At 45.4% G+C, this 19,343-nt stretch overlaps 1 protein-coding gene across 1 annotated transcript in view; it reads left to right on the plus strand.

Annotated features, from left to right (window-relative positions):
- Positions 1-19,343, plus strand: part of LOC110509402 (neuroligin-2) — an 88,947-nt gene that overhangs the window by 6,741 nt on the left and 62,863 nt on the right. Inside the window, exon 2 of the mRNA XM_036967505.1 lies at positions 15,810-16,636. Coding sequence (XP_036823400.1) covers positions 16,141-16,636 — 496 coding nt within the window. The 5' untranslated portion in view covers positions 15,810-16,140. The remainder of the gene's footprint in view (positions 1-15,809; positions 16,637-19,343) is intronic.

The raw sequence follows: 19,343 nt of genomic DNA on the forward strand, positions 1-19,343 counted from the left end.
ACATGAAGTGTGTACTTTTATGACCAGAGTCACTGTAAGTCACAAAGCCTATGACATCATCAGCAATAAATGCCATGACAGCATGACATAATGTATATGATGAGATCAATGTTCATATGGCCCATATTGCAGCGTATATGACATATGGCTTGCACTTCTGCTCTCCTCAACATCATGTGTCTCAGAGGACATAAAATGAGTGTACAAAACATTAAGAACACCTGCTCTTTCCATGACATCGACTGACCAGGTGAATCCAGATGAAAGCTATGACCCCTTATTGATGTCACTTGTTAAATCCACTTCCATCAGTGTAGATGAAGAGGAGGAGACAGGTTAAAGAAGGATGTTTAAGCCTTGAGACAATTGAGACATGGAGTGTGTATGTATGCCATTCAGAGGGTGAATGGACATGACAAAATATTTAAGTGCCTTTGAACAGGATATGGTAGAGGGTACCAGGTGCACTGGTTTGAGTGTGTCAAGAACTGCAACGCTGCTGGGTTTTTCACATTCAACAGTTTCCCGTGTGTATGTCCAAAGGACATCCAGCCAACTTGACACAACTGTGGCGTCAACATGGGCCAAAATCCCTGTAGAATGCTTTCGATAACTTGTAGAGTCCATGCCCCGATGAATTTAAGCTGTTCTGAGGGCAAAATTGGGTGCAACTCAATATTAGGAAGGTGTACTGAATGTACAAAACATTATTCCTAATATTTTGTGAACTCATTGTACGTAGATCACTGCTCTGCTCTCATACATGAGCTATGGTGATATTTATGAGTTGACTTGAGCCCTCTGGACATTTCCCATACTGTTAGCCTTAGCCATGACTTGCCTCTGGACATTTCCCATACTGTTAGCCTTAGCCATGACTTGCCTCTGGACATTTCCCATACTGTTAGCCTTAGCCATGACTTGCCTCTGGACATTTCCCATACTGTTAGCCTTAGCCATGACTTGCCTACGGGCGGAGAGAGATAAATTAGGTATATGGAGATTACCAGGCTGACTCGAAATGATCTTGTCCAACAGCAATTTCATAAAAATAAATAAATAATTGCATTACAAGAGTGGCCCCCACACATTCTTGCCACCTCATGCAGCGATATGACGTCACATAATAATTTGCGCATTTAATTTTAGTGTCTTCACCACATAAATCAATAAATGGAAGGATCTGTTACTAAAACAAAGCAAACTTAAAAATACATAACTTTTAGAAAATATTGAAAAACCTAATTTAAAGCTGGAGAAATTAGATGTTTTCTGCAGCCAGAGAGATATACAGTGCCCCGAGAGAGCCGCTGTAGAGAAACGTGAAGGGTGCCTTCCTGCTTAAGAGCTGGGCAGCAAGCGCTATTAGTCCTTCAGCACCTCCCCTCGTGGACGGAGACAGGTTGAAGAGGAGCGTTTCAGGCACGCCAAATTCGGATATCAAATGAAACTTTCATTTTGCATAGTTCAGGTTCTCGGCCTAGACTGGCATAGAAAAACCTTCCCGACTATCAACAATAAAACTAATACAAATATTGCGTGTCTTATTTATCGGTGTAGAAGTGATACGGTGCCAGTCTACCTCCAAATAGGTCAATTATTTCTGCTTCATTGGTTTTCATTGCACATAGTTGCATATTTTGTTGCCCCTATGGGGCACCTCACGTGTTCTATATCGGACATTGCTAAAAAGATATCCAGCCATCACCTCATCAACTCTTTGGCCAACTAAAAATAAGATAAATGTATATAGATGTGAACTCTGTAAGCTACACACACATATTAAATAATTCAGATATTGCAAACGTTATTGGGTTTGAGTCAAGGGATAGAGAGCAAATCTTGTATCTGCTGCAGACCTGAGTGACATGCAGCTGGCTCCTCAGGAAAAACATATCAAGCCAGGCCAACCTACCAACCCCCAATATTTAAGCAATAAGGCCCTAGGAGGTGTGGTATATGGCCAATATACCACGGCTAAGGGCTGTTCTTAGGCCAACGCAACGTGGCATTTACCACAAACACCCTCAAGTGCCCTATTGCTATTATAAACTGGTTACCAATGTAATTAGAGGGGTAAAAATAAATGCTTTGTTATACCCCTGGTATACGGTCTGATATAATGTACCACAGCTGTCAGCGAATCAGCATTCAGGGCTCGAACCACCCAGTTTATAATACACAAGTTAGCACCGGTTAAAGCTATAACGTTGAAATGCCTATTTACTCTGTTCCATCTCACACCACTGACTATTCTGTCCATGCTAGGGTCGGGTGTGTACGTGCTAATGCTAGCTAAGTCCACTATAAGACAGGGCGTGACTGGGGGTGTGTGGTTACTGACCCTTAAGACAAAGGGAAGAGGATTGTAACCCCATTTAAGACACATTTGTCAGAATTCTAATTATTGTCCTGAGAGAGAGGAGGTGGCGGGGAGAGCAAGAGTGTGTGTGTGTGTGTGTGTGTGTGTGTGTGTGTGTGTGTGTCACAGGAGGTTGATGGCACCTTAATTGGGAAGGATGGGCTCGTGGTAATGACTGGAGTGGAATTGGTGGAATGGTATCAAATGGTATCAAATACATCAAACACGTTTTCATGTGTTTGATGCCATCCCATTTGCGCCGTTTCAGACATTATTATGAGCTGTCCTCCCCTCAGCAGCCTCTGCTGTGTGTGTGTGTGTGTGTGTGTGTGTGTGTGTGTGTGTGTGTGTGTGTGTGTGTGTGTGTGTGTGTGTGTGTGTGTGTGTGTGTGTGTGTGTGTGTGTGTGTGTGTGCTTGCATGTGTGTTGTGCATGTGATCAAACTCATTAGTCAAATGCATACAGTAAATTGCTTCTATCTTTTAATTTCAGGCTTAATCAGCGTTACTTTGCAAACTACTGTACAGTAATGTTGCTAAAGCCAATCATAACAATCCTTAGTTAACTAAATTAAGGCCTAGATTCAATCCGTATCGCGGATGATCCTCGTTATAGTGTGATTGAAATTTAAAGGCAATGTTCCTGTGTTTGCAGAGACCGCATTCTCTGCATATACATAAACGCTGTATACAGTGGGGAGAACAAGTATTTGATACACTGCTGATTTTGCAGGTTTTCCTACTTACAAAGCATGTAGAGGTCTGTAATTTTTAATCATAGGTACACTTCAACTGTGAGAGACGGAATCTAAAACAAAAATCCAGAAAATCACAGTGTATGATTTTTAAGTAATTAATTAGCATTTTATTGCATGACATAAGTATTTGATACATCAGAAAAGCAGAACTTAATATTTGGTACGGAAACCTTTGTTTGCAATTACAGAGATCATACGTTTCCTGTAGTTCTTGACCAGGTTTGCACACACTGCAGCAGGGATTTTGGCCCACTCCTCCATACAGACCTTCTCCAGATCCTTCAGGTTTCGTGGCTGTCGCTGGGCAATACGGACTTTCAGCTCCCTCCAATTATTTTCTATTGGGTTCAGGTCTGGAGACTGGCTAGGCCACTCCAGGACCTTGAGATGCTTCTTACGGAGCCACTCCTTAGTTGCCCTGGCTGTGTGTTTCAGGTCGTTGTCATGCTGGAAGACCCAGCCACGACCCATATTCAATGCTCTTACTGAGGGAAGGAGGTTGTTGGCCAAGATCTCGCGAAACATGGCCCCATCCATCCTCCCCTCAATACGGTGCAGTCATCCTGTCCCCTTTGCAGAAAAGCATCCCCAGAGAATGATGTTTCCACCTCCATGCTTCACGGTTGGGATAGTGTTCTTGGGTTTGTACTCATTCTTCTTCTTCCTCCAAACACGGCGAGTGGAGTTTAGACCAAAAAGCTATATTTTTGTCTCATCAGACCACATGACCTTCTCCCATTCCTCCTCTGGATCATCCAGATGGTCATTGGCAAACTTCAGACAGTTCTGGACATGCGTTGGCTTGAGCAGGGGGACCTTGCGTGCGCTGCAGGATTTTAATCCATGACGGCGTAGTGTGTTACTAATGGTTTTCTTTGAGACTGTGGTCCCAGCTTTCTTCAGGTCATTGACCAGGTCCTGCCGTGTAGTTCTGGGCTGATCCCTCACCTTCCTCATGATCATTGATGCCCCACGAGGTGAGATCTTGCATGGAGCCCCAGACCGAGGGTGATTGACCGTCACTTGAACTTCTTCCATTTTCTAATAATTGCGCCAACAGTTGTTGCCTTCTCACCAAGCTGCTTGCCTATTGTCCTGTGGCCCATCCCAGCCTTTTGCAGGTCTACAATTTTCTCCCTGATGTCCTTACACAGCTCCCTGGTCTTGGCCATTGTGGAGAGGTTGTAGTCTGTTTGATTGAATGTGTGGACGGGTGTCTTTTATACAGGTAACGAGTTCAAACAGGTGCAGTTAATACAGGTAATGAGTGGAGAACAGGAGGGCTTCTTAAAGAAAAACAAACAGGTCTGTGAGAGCCTGAATTCTTACCGGTTGGTAAGTGATCAAATACTTATGTCATGCAATAAAATGCCAATTAATTACTTAAAAATCATACAATGATTTTCTGGATTTTTGTTTTAGATTCCGTCTCTCACAGTTGAAGTGTACCTATGATAAAAATTACAGACCTCTACATGCTTTGTAAGTAGGAAAACCTGCAAAATCGGCAGTGTATCAAATACTTGTTCTCCCCACTGTATGTCTGCTCAATTGGAAATAACCGTAATTTAAATCACGCTATAACGCAGATCTTCCGCGGTATGGACGGAATCTAGTCCCAAATAAAATTAGTAGCTGAAAAGCTACTAAAGTTAGTCAAGTTTTACCTGAACATTTCCACAATATCTCTTTTGTCCTAGCTCCCAAACTCTAATTTTAAAATGGTCTTTTTAAGGTCTGACAGCAGTGTTGGACAGTCTTTTTTTTACAAAGTATGAAATATAATAGAACCCTCTATCTCCCTCCAATTTCTAGTGAGTTTCTAGTGAGTTTCTAGTGAGTGAATGTGATTTATAAAGCCATTGAGATCCCCCAGCTTCTGCCCTCCTCCCTCCAATGGAAACGCTCGTAATGTAATTACTTTGCAAGATGGATGGAGCCCATCCAGGATGCCCTGGACCCCCAGCTAAATCAAAGCCCTCTTTCTGTCGGGTCGAGAACCGCTCGCAAGAACAGCTCACGCGTCAGAAATGAGTGTACCTCCCATTCACGCTTTCCCCCAGCATCACTCATACATCCTCCTCCTCTCGCCTACTCTCATCCGTTCAACGCCACTCTGTGCCATAGATCAGGCCCCCACAGCAGCACCACTGAGAGAGGGAGGGAGGTAGACAGAGAGAAGGGGGAGACTGAGATGCAGTTGTGCACCGTAGTAGTGGACACTGCATGACTGCCTTCACTGCATGACTCTGCCTTCACTGCATGAGTGCCTTCACTGCATGACTGCCTTCACTGCATGACTCTGCCTTCACTGCATGACTGCCTTCACTGCATGACTCTGCCTTCACTGCATGACTCTGCCTTCACTGCATGACTGCCTTCACTGCACGACTGCCTTCACTGCATGACTCTGCCTTCACTGCATGACTCTGCCTTCACTGCATGACTGCCTTCACTGCATGACTCTGCCTTCACTGCATGACTCTGCCTTCACTGCATGACTCTGCCTTCACTGCCTGACTCTGCCTTCACTGCATGACTGCCTTCTCATTCAAAGATATTGTATGAAAGTGTTGCCAGCTTTAGGAAATGCAATCCCATTCTCTCTCTCTCTCTCTCTCTCTCTCTCTCTCTCTCTCTCTCTCTCTCTCTCTCTCTCTCTCTCTCTCTCTCTCTCTCTCTCTCTCTCTCTCTCTCTCTCTCTCTCTCTCTCTCTCTCTCTCTCTCTCTCTCTCTCTCTCTCTCTCTCTCTCTCTCTCTCTCTCTCTCTCTCTCTCTCTCTCTCTCTCTCTCTCTCTCTCTCTCTCTCTCTCTCTCTCTCTCTCTCTCTCTCTCTCTCTCTCTCTCTCTCTCTCTCTCTCTCTCTCTCTCTCTCTCTCTCTCTCTCCTGATCCCAGATGTAACTCCCCTGCCTAGCTCCCAGGACTAATCCCCCCTGTGTTGGAGGGGGCATGCCTTTAAAGAAGGCATGAGTATTGCCCCTAGGCATGGACCGCTTTACTGTAATGTGAGCGTGTTTGGCAAGTGAAGGTACGCAGGGGCTGTGGCTGTTTTAATCCATGATGAAGTGTAGTTGTTGCATTTGAAATGGCTCAGAGTGAATAACCCTCCTGAGACCACCCCTGATCCCCAAGTTCTATAGGTACACCACTTACCCACACACACAGACCACCAACCCATGTAACACCTGCCTGCACACAACCTGAGGCCTGAGGGAACACACTTAATGTGTTGTGACAAGTGTTATGAAACGTAATGTCATGTAATATTTTATATTGTATATCACCTGGAAGCCTTGGAAGCAGCTAATGGGGATCTTTAATAAATACAAACCTGCAATATTCAGTCATATTCATCATCTCTCAGCTTGAATCATTTGATCGAATCTCCATGTTTTAATTGTTTCCATGTACATTTTGAAAGATACAAGTACAGCTCAAATCTATTCCAAATGTCTATTATCCTTCTATCAAGTAGAAGATAAAACATCAGGTCATTAAGCAGTCATAGAGGACCTGGCATGACATTTGAACGCACCCAATACCGTCACACAGTTGACCTGACTTCACACAAATACAATGGGTCAGTTAAACTGTGCTCACTGCCCTCTGTTTTATCAGGATCAAGGGGGGTTCATTATTAAACGTTTCAGACCATTTGTCTCAGCCAGGATCGCTCTCCTTAAATTAGCCTTGGCTAGAGGGGAAGCAGCTGTCAAACTGCTCACACTCTCCCCACACATAAAAAACCTCACCTAGTTTGCTGCCTAGATAAACAGTAATTAGTGTGTGGCCAGATTGTTCATACCAGTGCACTTCAGTAACACGCACATTGGCACACGGATGCCAGGACAGATGTAGAAACACACTCTGACACTTATAAGTACTGCACACTGTACAATTCTAGGGCATTTTATCTGGGCGTGTGTGTGGGTGTGTGTGCGTGGGGGAGTCTCTGGCTGGTGTGTGTGCTGCTGGTGTTGAGAGTAAAGACCAGTGTTCACCATGGGGTGACACATTGATTGTCTGGCCGAACGGAGGCAGAGAGACTTTTTCTCTCACCTTCTCTTCTGCCCACTGTTTAATGTCCCAGGTCTCCTTCCCCTGTTCGTTAATAACACCCTCCACTCCCGCTTCCTTAGAGTCCCCTTAATTGACTTTTATTTGATTATTCATGAGCTTGTTTATCTGATTGTTTCCCTCATGCTGTGACTTGTAGGGATGCATTCTGGGAGATATAAATACACACAAAAATCTAATCTGAACAGTCTTACATCTCCTACTCACTGGCCCCTCTAGGATTCCTGTAGACAGAAACTTTTCAAATAGACTATTTTGAAGTCCTGGTTGAACTTTGGGTTAATTACAATAATAACCTTAAGTGGGGTACTTTGTTTAGTTGTAATCTCTAACTTCCCCTGGCTGGAGTGAGATGGGGTTTGAGGGTAGAGGGTGATGGACCGGGGCTGTAGTGTCTGAGCCCTTTTCAGAGTGGAGCTGCTTGAAGTGGGAGCTCACGCTGAACAGAGGGAATTCTGGGATGAAGCTCCCGGCCTTCATGAAGGATGACAGCACAGTGGTTCAGTGTAATTATGAGGTCAACCTGAAATTAACACTGGAACAAGAAATGGCATGCTAAAATGATTATTTTCTCAGACAGATTAACCTTCAGTGGGATATTGCTGTCCAGAACAGATTAGCTAAGAATAGATTGAACTAAGAATCAGAAGAGTTTCAGTCAGAGTGGGAGAGGAGAGGGGATATTACACTCCACTGTAGATTAACCAGGAATAGATGAACTAAGAATAACATTGGAGTTGAATTACCCAGCTTTCAGTATTACTGTACTTGCAGTAAATCAACCGTGTGTGTGAGTGTTTTCTGCTCATAGAAACGGACACCTGAGTTGCTACGGATTGAAACAAGTATTAGTTCTCCCAGAGACATTGCCTTCTGTTTGTGGCCTGCTAAGCTGCTTGTCATCCACAGACGTGCGTTAGTACAGGAGAAGAGAACAGCTTGACAGTTGAAACAGTGCATGTGTTTTTCAGCACTGGCGGCAGAGACAAAGAGGCTTATGACACGCTGTTTTTCAAACGCCGCCATTCTGCAGGGGTTTCACAGTTCAATTTGACCATTCGTCCTCTTAAACACAGCTGTAAAACTGTCCTGGAGGCAGAAGGTATTACTACATCAAACAGCCTCACCTGACAGAGCCGCAATGAATGTTAGGCCAATTACAGGACACAGCCCTGGCCGATACACACACACATTCAACTACACACTTCTACTGATGGGGCTGCTGATGACGCTACCTTCTGACCCTTTTGTGGTCTGTAGGAATTTTCATCACACTCAATTTCAACACATATTGTAGGCCTATGTGGTGGGCCTGGACAATATGGCTGATGGATATATGAAACTGAAGCTGGTTCCATTGCTTCCCCTTGCCAATCCTTGGAGATGCAGATATCATTCTCTTTCTTATTGTGTGAGGTGATAGTGGAATCATTTGAGATTCTTGCTTACACTAGCCCCTCCCCCTGCAGTCAGTACTCAGCATCTTGTGTGAGAGTGCGTGTGTGTGAGAGTGCGTGTGTGTGAGAGTGCGTGTGTGTGAGAGTGCGTGTGTGTGAGAGTGCGTGTGTGTGAGAGTGCGTGTGTCTGAGAGTGCGTGTGTCTGAGAGTGCGTGTGTGTCTGTAGCTCTCACACACTCCGAGAGCTGGGCGGGCAGTGGGGAGGGAAGTCTGTCTGTCAGACTGCAGGCCCTGTTGGACGTGACCCTAACCCACGCTAAGCTAATCAATAAGGGCCCACGAGTGGGATTCCTCCCCAGGAGCTAAATGTTTATTCTAGCACTCCACTTGGCCAGAACACACAACACACAACATCCTCCTTGACTGAGTGACATCCGCATACATACAGACATACACACACATACATGCATGCTTTGAGTGATTTATGAGCTGACCTTATCATGCTGATATATAAATAAACCTATCTCTTGGAGACTCTCTGTGTTTGTGTGTGTGTGTGCCTGTGCCTGTGCCTGTGCAGGGAGGTAGTCTATGTTCATCTGCCCCCTGCAACATAATGAGCTGCAGGGCTCTTATTGAAGAGGAAATGTAAGCACTTTTTATTGACAGCTCCTGGGTGTGTAATTCATCATGCTGTCTGGAACCAGTGGAGCCCTGCCGTCTCCAGCATAGACCCATGCTATCGGTTGCTATGGAGTCCGTGCTCTGACTGCCAGCAACTCATACCACAACATCACTGCTCTAATCTGCTCTCCATGCTGCTGCATACCTACACTTTAGCCTTCTGTCCTGCTTACTGATTGGCCAAGGAATGACCACACTTATTTTGGTAGTACTTCTACTATTAAGTAGGAATGTGAATGACACAGACAAAATGGCAGCCAAAAAGCGTCCCTTCCTGTAATGATTTTTCTGTGTCGTGAAGTTCAGAACACGTGAACATTGAGATCATAAACCCTGGAGAGACTGGAGATGACATGATTCTTCAGAGGGTTGTTAGTAACGTTGCTAAGAAACCAAGTGTAATGATTTGACCAGAATACATTTTGACATTCATTTTGTTTTATGGCGGTGGATCCTTTCTCATGAAAGTGATAATATTATGTGTATGGCTGGGGGGTTGCTGCTAATATTATGCTCCAGCTGTGTTGCCCATATTCATGATATAGCCTAGCGCTGCGTCTTGTGTGTTATCCCTGTCCTGTTATCCAGTGGAGGGTAATATCCCCTCTCCTCTCATAACTACCCAGCGCTCCTTTCATCCTGCTCTGTAACCGTTGAGAGTGGGATGGGAAACAGGGTGATACTGGGGTGTTTTTGAAGGTGTGGTCGATGTAGTGTTGTTTTGTTTAATCATATTCCAGCTTCTCTTTGTTATGTCTTGTTTTGTTTTTCAGGTGGGGGTGTGGGGTTAAAAAAAATAACAAATCCATATTTATGAAATCTAAATTCAGCCCACCAGCCAAGTGCGATATGCAGCAGGCCCTAACTGTATCTGATAAATATGCATGGCTAAGGACATTTGACGATCTCCAATAATCAGAGCAAAGACAGCCAGATCTCATTACAAATTCAATGGTGACTCATATCTGGAAGCAGTCGTGATGAATATACACCCTGAGAGACCCGTAGAGTATATCATTACGTCAACGCCAAGGCCACAGCAGCACCATAACATTGAGAAACACATCTACACGTAGATCGATACATAAATCCCTAGTTATCAAGTATAGGAATTCCAATGGTCCACTACTCCATCTCAAAAACCAATGGGCTAAAACCTACATCTTGAAATGTGTCATGCTTTATCATAATCTCTGTCCTGATACCCTCATATACAATGTGACATAGGAAGATGTACTCTGGCTTTTCCACCTGTCAAACTGGGATCATAATCCTCGTCGTACTTCATTGTTTTAATGGGCTGTATTTAAATAGGACAGTTCATTGTTTGCTGGCAAGATGGCATATCGGTCAAAAGGTCTCTCATCTGAGTGTAAATCTCTGTCCGTCTGTGAATACCTGATGGTAAAATGCTGACCCAGAGGATTGGGTAATCTCGCTCTCCGAGGCCAACGTAAGTAAGGTCTTTAATCAGGTCAACACCCGCAAGGCGTGGGGCCCGACGGTATTCCAAGGCGTGTTCTCAGAGTAGAACAGCTGGCAGGCATATTCACAGTCATTTTCAACCTCCCATTGTCCCAGTCTGTAATCCCCAGGTTTTAAGATGACTTCCATCGTTCCTGTTCCTGAGAACTCTAAGGCTTCATGCCACAATGACCACCGCCCTGTAGAACTCACATCTGTAATCATGAAGAGCAGGCTGGTTATGGCACACATTAACTCCATCATCCCAGCCACCCTATACTGTTTATCACATAACCTGATACCTTGTCACCTTACCCGATACATACACTTTATAGCCAAAAGTATGTGGACAACTGCTCTTCGAACATCTCATTCCAAAATCATGAATATGGAGTTGTTCCCCCCTTTGCTGCTATAACAGCCTCCACTCTTCTGGGAAGGCTTTCCACTAGATGTTGGAACCTTGCTGCGTGGACTTGCTTCCATTCAGTCGCAAGAGCGTTAGTGAGGTCGGGCACTGATGTTGGGCATCTAGACCAGGCTCGCAAGCGGCGTTCCAGTTCATCCCAAAGGTGTTTAATGGGATGGAGGTCAGGGCTCTGTGCAGGCCAGTTCTTCCAAACCAATATCGACAAACCATTTCTGTATGGACCTCACTTTGTGCACAGAGTCATTGTCATGCTGAAACAGGAAAGGGCCTTCCCCCAAACTGTTACCACAAAGTTGGAAGCACAGAATCATCTAGAATGTCATTGTATGCTGTAGAGTTAAGATTTTGCTTCACTGGAACTAAGGGGCCCAGCCTGAACCATGAAAAACAAGGCCTGACCATTATTCCTTCTCCACCAAACTTTACAGTTGGCACTATGCATTGGGGCAGGTATCGTTCTCCTGGCATCCACCAAACCCAGATTAGTCTTTCAGACTGCCCAGATGTCGGACTGCCAAGCGTGATTCATCACTCCAGAAAATGTGTTTCCACTGCTCAAGATTGCATTTGCGGCAAGCCGACTGTTGGCATTGTGCATGGTGATCTTAGGCTTGTGTGCGGCTGCTCGGCCATGGAAACCCATTTCATGAAGCTCCAGGTGAACAGTTCTTGTCCTGACGTTGCTTCCAGAGGCAGTATGGAACTCAGTAGTGAGTGTTGCAACCGAGGACAGAGAATGTTTGACGCACTATGTACTTCAGCACTCGACGGTCCCGTTCTGTGAGCTTGTGGTCTACCACTTTGCGGCTGAGCCGATGTTGCTCCTAGACATTTCCACTTCACAATAACAGCACTTACTGTACAGTTGACAGGGGCAGCTATAGCAGGGCAGAAATTTGATGTACTGACTTGTTGGAAAGGTGGCATCCTATGACGGTGCCACATTGAAAGTCACTGAGCTCAGGTGTTGCTGAAATATCCGAATCCAGTAATTTAAAGGGGTGTCCACATAATTTTGGCCATGTACTATATCTACCTCTATCACTCCAGTATCATTGCACATTGTAAATATGGTACTGGAACTGACTGACCCTGTATATAGTATGCTTACTTAATTTATCCTGTTTTTCTTATTTGTTATTTTTATTTCTTGTGTGTTTTTATTCTACCTTATGTTATTTTTAGTATTACATTGTTATTGATTACTGCATTGTTGGGGTTAGAGTTTGCAAGAAAGTTATTTCACTGTACTTGTGCATGTGACATTAGAACTTGAAACTTAATAGGTTGGCACCTGACTCCTTCCTCTGCCTCTCCACTTGGCAGCCTGAGATACAAACCTAAGAACGTCTTTTCAAATCACACATTCTCACTCCATTACGACCCACACTATATTTTATCTTTTAACAACAGATTCAGCGTGTCATATATCTCACTTTGTCCATTTATCACAGCATTGCGCTTATTTTTCCATTTAATAGTTCAATACATTTCTCTCCTTTTTGTAAGGAATACACATACTATATCCCCAACTCAGTTGAATTTGTAGGCTACAGTATAGTCATTTACATCCACACAGTATAGCTGTGTAATTTACGGTGAGACACCGTTACAGACAGTGCCTGTATTAAAATGGGAGTCAGATGCTTGGTAATAGATGGAGTTGTCTTTATTGGCTCCTTTCTCCCTTCCCTCAGACTGATACAGTGTGGAGGTGGGGTGGGGTGGAGGGGCTGTGTGGAGGTAGGGTGGATGGGCTGTCTGGAGGTGAGGTCGGGTCGGGGGGCTGTGTGGTGGGGTGGGGTTGGGGGGGCTGTCTGGAGGTGGAGTGGAGAGCAGCTGTCTGGAGGTGCGGTGGAGAGGGGCTGTCTGGAGGTGGAATGGAGAGCAGCTGTCTGGAGGTGCGGTGGAGAGGGACTGCCTGGAAGTGGAGTGGAGAGCAGCTGTCTGGAGGTGCGGTGGAGAGGGACTGTCTGGAGGTGGAATGGAGAGCAGCTGTCTGGAGGTGGGGTGGCAGGGAGCTGTGTGGAGGTGGAATGGAGAGCAGCTGTCTGGAGGTGGAGTGGAGAGCAGCTGTCTGGAGGTGCAGTGGAGAGGGGCTGTCTGGAGGTGGAGTGGAGAGCAGCTGTCTGGAGGTGGGGTGGCAGGGAGCTGTGTGGAGGTGGGTTGGGGGGGCTGTGTGGAGGTGTGGTGGCGGGGGGCTGTCTGGAGGTGCAGTGGAGAGGGGCTGTCTGGAGGTGGAGTGGAGAGCAGCTGTCTGGAGGTGAGGTCGGGTCGGGGGGCTGTGTGGAGGTGCGGTGGGGGGGGCTGTGTGGAGGTGGGGTGTCGGGGGGCTGTCTGGAGGTGCGGTGGAGAGGGGCTGTCTGGAGGTGGAGTGGAGAGCAGCTGTCTGGAGGTGCGGTGGAGAGGGGCTGTCTGGAGGTGGAGTGGAGAGCAGCTGTCTGGAGGTGAGGTCGGGTCGGGGGGCTGTGTGGAGGTGCGGTGGAGAGGGGCTGTCTGGAGGTGGAGTGGAGAGCAGCTGTCTGGAGGTGGGGTGGCAGGGAGCTGTGTGGAGGTGGGTTGAGTGGGCTGTGTGGAGGTGGGGTGGCGGGGGGCTGTGTGGAGGTGCGGTGGAGAGGGGCTGTCTGGAGGTGGAGTGGAGAGCAGCTGTCTGGAGGTGGGGTGGCAGGGAGCTGTGTGGAGGTGGGTTGGGGGGGCTGTGTGGAGGTGGGGTGGCGGGGGGCTGTGTGGAGGTGGGGTGGTGGGTATTCTGCAGACAGTGAGCGCCAGCCACATAAAGCCTTCATCACTTCTAAACTGCTCCATCTCCCAAAGCCAGGGCCAGATTAGCACTGCCCATTCGAGTTTAACCATGAGAAGACAGGAAACAACTAAACAGAGCCGTGATGGTGAAGCCAACAGATTCACCAAAGGGGGAGAGTGAGAGGTGTCACGCTATTTTATTTATTTTGATTGATGTGTCAACAGGTTTTTATTGCTGTCGTGTTTTCTGAGTCAAATCGATTACTTCAAAGTGCCGTAGTATGGATGGATATCTAAGACTTACATGTGGGCTCCCGAGTGGCGCAGGGGTCTAGAGCACTGCATCTCAGTACAAGAGGTGTCACTGCAGTCCCTGGTTCAAATCCAGGCTCCATCACATCCGGCTGTGATTGGGAGTCCCATAGGGCGCTGCACAATTGTCCGGGTTTGGCCGGGGTAGGCTGTCATTGTAATTAAGAATGTGTTCTTAACTGACTTGCCTAAGTTAAAATATGGGAACATGTCTGTTGTGGCAGCTCAAGGACATTATGTACACTACTGTTCAAAGTAGCTCAAGGACATTATGTACACTACTGTTCAAAGTAGCTCAAGGACATTATGTACACTACTGTTCAAAGTAGCTCAAGGGCATTATGTACACTACTGTTCAAAGTAGCTCAAGTTCAAAGTTTTGGGTTCACTTTTAAAAGAAAAGCACATTTTTTTCTCCGTTACAATAACATCAAATTGATCAGAAATACAGTGTAGACGTTGTTAATGTTGTAAATTACTATTGTAGCTGGAAACTGAAGATTTTTAATGGAATATCTACATAGGTGTATAGAGGCCGATTATCAGCAACCATCACTCCTGTGTTCCAATGACACGTTGTGTTAGCTAATCCAAGTTTATCATTTTAAAAGGCTAATTGATCATTAGAAAAACCCCATGCAATTATGTTAGCACAGCTGAAAACTGTTGTGTTCTGATTAAAGAAGCAATAAAACTGGCCTTCTTTAGACTAGTTGAGTATCTGGAGCATCAACATTTGTGGGTTCGATTACAGGCTCAAAATGGCCAGAAACAAATAACTTTCTTCTGAAACTCGTCAGTCTTTTCTTGTTCTGAGAAATGAAGGCTATTCTCTAAGGAGAAATTGCCAAAAAACTGAAGATCTCGTACCAGGCTGTGTACTACTCCCTTCACAGAACAGCGCAAACTTGCTCTAACCAGAATAGAAAGAGGAGTGGGAGGCCTGAGCAAGAGGACAAGTACATTAGAGTGTCTAGTTTGAGAAACAGACGCCTCAACTGGTAGCTTCATTACCCACAAAACACCAGTCTCGACATGCTGGCCTTCTAGGCAGAGTTGCAAAGAAAAAACATATCTCAGACTGGCCAATAAAAATAAAATATTAAGATGGACAAAAGAATACAGTCACTGGACAGAGGAACTCTGCCTAGAAGGTCAGCATCCCGTAGTCGCCTCTTCACTGTTGACGTTGAGACTGTTGTTTTGTGGGTACTATTTAATGAAGCAGCCAGTTGAGGACATGTGATGTGTCTGTTTCTCAAACTAGACACTCTAATGTACTTGTCCTCTTGCTCAGTTGTGCATCGGGGCCTCCACTCCCCTTTCTATTCTCGTTAGAGCCAGTTGTGCTGTTCTGTGATGGAAGTAGTACACAGTGTTGCATGACATTTTCAGTTTCTTGGCAATTTTTCACATGGAATAGCCTTAATTTCTCAGAACAAGAATAGACTGACAAGTTTCAGACAAAATGTATTTGTTTCTGGCCATTTTAAAACATACTTAAAACAGCTACTGTCAATGTTGTGTCTCTCTTTCCAAACACAGACCCACTAACTTACTATGACCTTTGTGTGTACCCAGGTGTGGCGTGTTGGCTGTGGAAGCTGTCAGTCTGCAGCTGGCCTATCAGGAGCTCTCAGGAGGATGGACCAGAACAGACAGTCTATCTGAGGATGCCTCCCGTCCCTCCCCCTCTCTACACCTGCTCTCTCGCCTCTCACACTATGCTAGGAAAACACACTCTACACCTCTGATTTTGACCAAACCCCCCACCCCTCCCAATACCTTCTTTCTCCCAGTATCTCCAATAACCAACTAATTTCAGGGTATTTGGAGGTCCTTTCTTTACTCTTTGCTGTCCACGAGTGAACTCCTAGTCATATTTAGTTTGTTGGGCAGAAGACCGGAGGACATGTCCTTCTTCCCAGAGAGTGGCCCCAGACGTCCAGGGCTCGGTGGGATGCGGCGCTCCAGCCCCCGCAGGATGTCTGACCCGTGTCTGGTGTGGCTCCTGGGCCTGGCCCTCCGCCTGGCACTGTCCTCCTGCCAGCGGGCCGACCTCAGCGGGAAACACCCCATGGTCACCACGGGCTACGGCAAGCTGCGCGGCGTCAGGAAGGAACTCAACAACGAGATCCTGGGACCCGTGGAGCAGTACCTGGGCGTGCCCTACGCCACCCCGCCCATCGGCGAGCGCCGCTTCCAGCCCCCAGAGGCGCCAGGCTCCTGGCAGGAGATCCGGAACGCCACCCAGTTTGCCCCCGTGTGCCCGCAGAATGTACACGGGGTGCTGCCTGAAATAATGCTGCCGGTGTGGTTCACTGACAACCTGGACGCTGCAGCAAGCTACGTTCAGAACCAGAGTGAGGACTGTCTATACCTCAATGTCTATGTGCCCACTGAGGATGGTGAGTCCAGCTCCTGTTCCATCTCTCAGGCCAGATTACACTTCAAGTCAGGCAGGCAGGCTGGGGCTAACTGTTACAGTCTAGTGGTGCTACTGCTGGAGGCTCTGGGGATTAAGATGTCTCCTCAGTGTGTGTCAGATATGACAGGATGTGAAGTAAGAAAGGTATGGAGTAGGTTTATTTAAGTCTTGGGGTAAATTACCCCATTCACACCTCTGAGGTATCACTAATAATCTTGTGTTTCGTCTCAGCTTGAGAAGCAGGTCCTTCTTGGTCATCTCCTATTATGATCTTTCCTGATGTTTCGTCACTTTACCCTGCCTTTATGTACATATCTACCTCAAATACCTCATACCTTGCACATTGATCTGGTACTGCTACTGCCTGTATATAGCTCCATTCTTGTGTATTTTATTCCTCTTGTTACTATTTTATATTTGTACTATTATTTGTTTTTTTAACTCTGCATCGTTGGGAAGGGCTTGTAAGCATTTCGAGGTAAACACCTGTTGTATTGTGATAAATAACATTTTATTTGATCTCACCCAAGAGTAAGACAGTAGTGTGTAAAATAAGGCCGTTTTTCATCCCCCTCAACTGTTTTATGCCACAGTGCAACTGGTATTTGGTCCCAACAAGACGGAATGCTATTGAAGCATCTTCATAGAGTGGTATCATTTGGATCATTAAGTCAGGAGATTGTTATCAGAGACGCAAGGGCTCTTGACCTGTGCCAATAAACACCCATGAGATTACCAAAGAACAGAAGCACTTACACTTATGTCAGTCTCGATCACTGCTCAGTCTTTTGTTCAGGCAGAGTGTTGATTTACATACCGTGCTGTGGTGCTGTCAGAGCAAAGGACGCTTTTATCCCGATAACTTCCACTCATTAGCTGCAGTCTGTAGTGAGGCTTCATGCTTTGTTTCAAGTGTACTCTAGGTCAAAAAAGGACAGTGTTTGTTAGCAATGCTACTCCCGCTCCTCTGTGAAGGACACCACAGTTCACTGCTATGTCCACATGTTGTTGAATAAGTATATTTACACATAGCTTGAGGATTGTTGAGACATTTCAATGACAAAATGGACTACAGAACGTAGAAACACACAAGAAACGTTCAGTCTTGGCGACGGACAACAATAAATCTATGCCACAGTATTAAAATAAAAAACATGTCTCTCCAATGAAACAAATAGATGAATCGTGTGTATACACCAGAGAATCTATATTGTCCGACTCTGGGCTGTGTTTGTTTCTCCATTGTGGGCTCGGAAAACAGCACACGCCTGTTAGCACACGCCTGTTCTAATATATTTTGCACATACTTGTGAGACTTCTAGGTTTAGCATTTGCATACTGTATATGGGATTTGTATCTCCATCTTAGGCTGCCCGGTGGGCTTGCATGTTAAGTGCATTCAGTTCTGAGAATTTCAGCTGTGCTCCTGGAATCCTTTGTGAACTGAATCTCACTGAAGCTGAGTATAGGCTATAATCAGATTTCAGGCAGTGTTGCCAGTCCGTTTTTGGAGTTAACCCATTTAATACGCCATTTATATCACTCATATTGAATTATTTTCAAGACCATCTCACCAACACACACAAACAAACACACACACTCAGAAATGAAATTCCTTTCCTGAAGGTAATACTTTAGGTATGAAATGTTAACATGCTCAGCTCAGTAAGCAGTAACAGTGAACCTAGGATCAGGTTGAGAGACTTTTCCTATGTTCCAGATGATATGTCATCTCCTGAGTTGTCATGGAGGTTACACCTCTGTAGCGTGTCATAATTGGTGGACCCAAAGCATTGCTGCAATGGAGTGCCTTGAACCAATCATTTCATTAAGAAGTGATTGCCTCAGTAGATCTGCCCGTTTCCATCTGCATTGAGCAGCGTTGTGACAGGTGTCTGCTGAGCTCTGGTTACATGCTATGTGACAGAACTTTATTGCTGAAGATTGACCTCGTAATTTAAAGGCACAATCGGTAAGATGTCCTGCTGTTCAACGTTTTTCTTTCTTCAATTAATGATATACAACTGCCTTTAAAAAAATAAAAATACACCTTTATTTAACCAGGTCGGCCAGTTGAGAACAAGTTGTCATTTACAACTGCGACCTGGCCAACATAAAGCAAAGCAGTGTGACAAAAACAACAACACAGAGTTACACATGGAATAAACAAACGTACAGTCAATAATACAATAGAAAATATATGTACAGTGTGTGCAAATGTAGAAAGATTAGACCCTACCCTATCATAACCCAAACCAGTGTTGAGGCTGCTGTTGGGTTGAACAACTGACTCTGGATTGTGGCTTTAAGGAGAGAGCACGAGTATTTAGCTACATTCTGTATTTGATCCTAACATTGATTTATTTTTCACTAATTGAAGGCATAAAGGAACATAACAGTGTTACTTCAATATTCTCTGGAATCAGGACCAAGTCAACCCATTTGGAAAGAGGAGGATTTCAATTTTTGTATACATGTTCTTTATTCAGTGTAGCTAATTAGCAGGTGGTTTTGAACATAAGCCACACACACACACACACACACACTCACATGCACACACGCACATGCACACACACATTACTGACTCACAAAACCTTACTCCACATGGAATTACCATAGATATGTTGATCCCCTGGACTATTGTATGGAAATGAAGTACTGTTACACTGACCTCACACTATAGACAG

The sequence above is a fragment of the Oncorhynchus mykiss genome, chromosome Y (assembly GCF_013265735.2).
Source record: "Oncorhynchus mykiss isolate Arlee chromosome Y, USDA_OmykA_1.1, whole genome shotgun sequence".
NCBI lineage: Eukaryota > Metazoa > Chordata > Actinopteri > Salmoniformes > Salmonidae > Oncorhynchus > Oncorhynchus mykiss.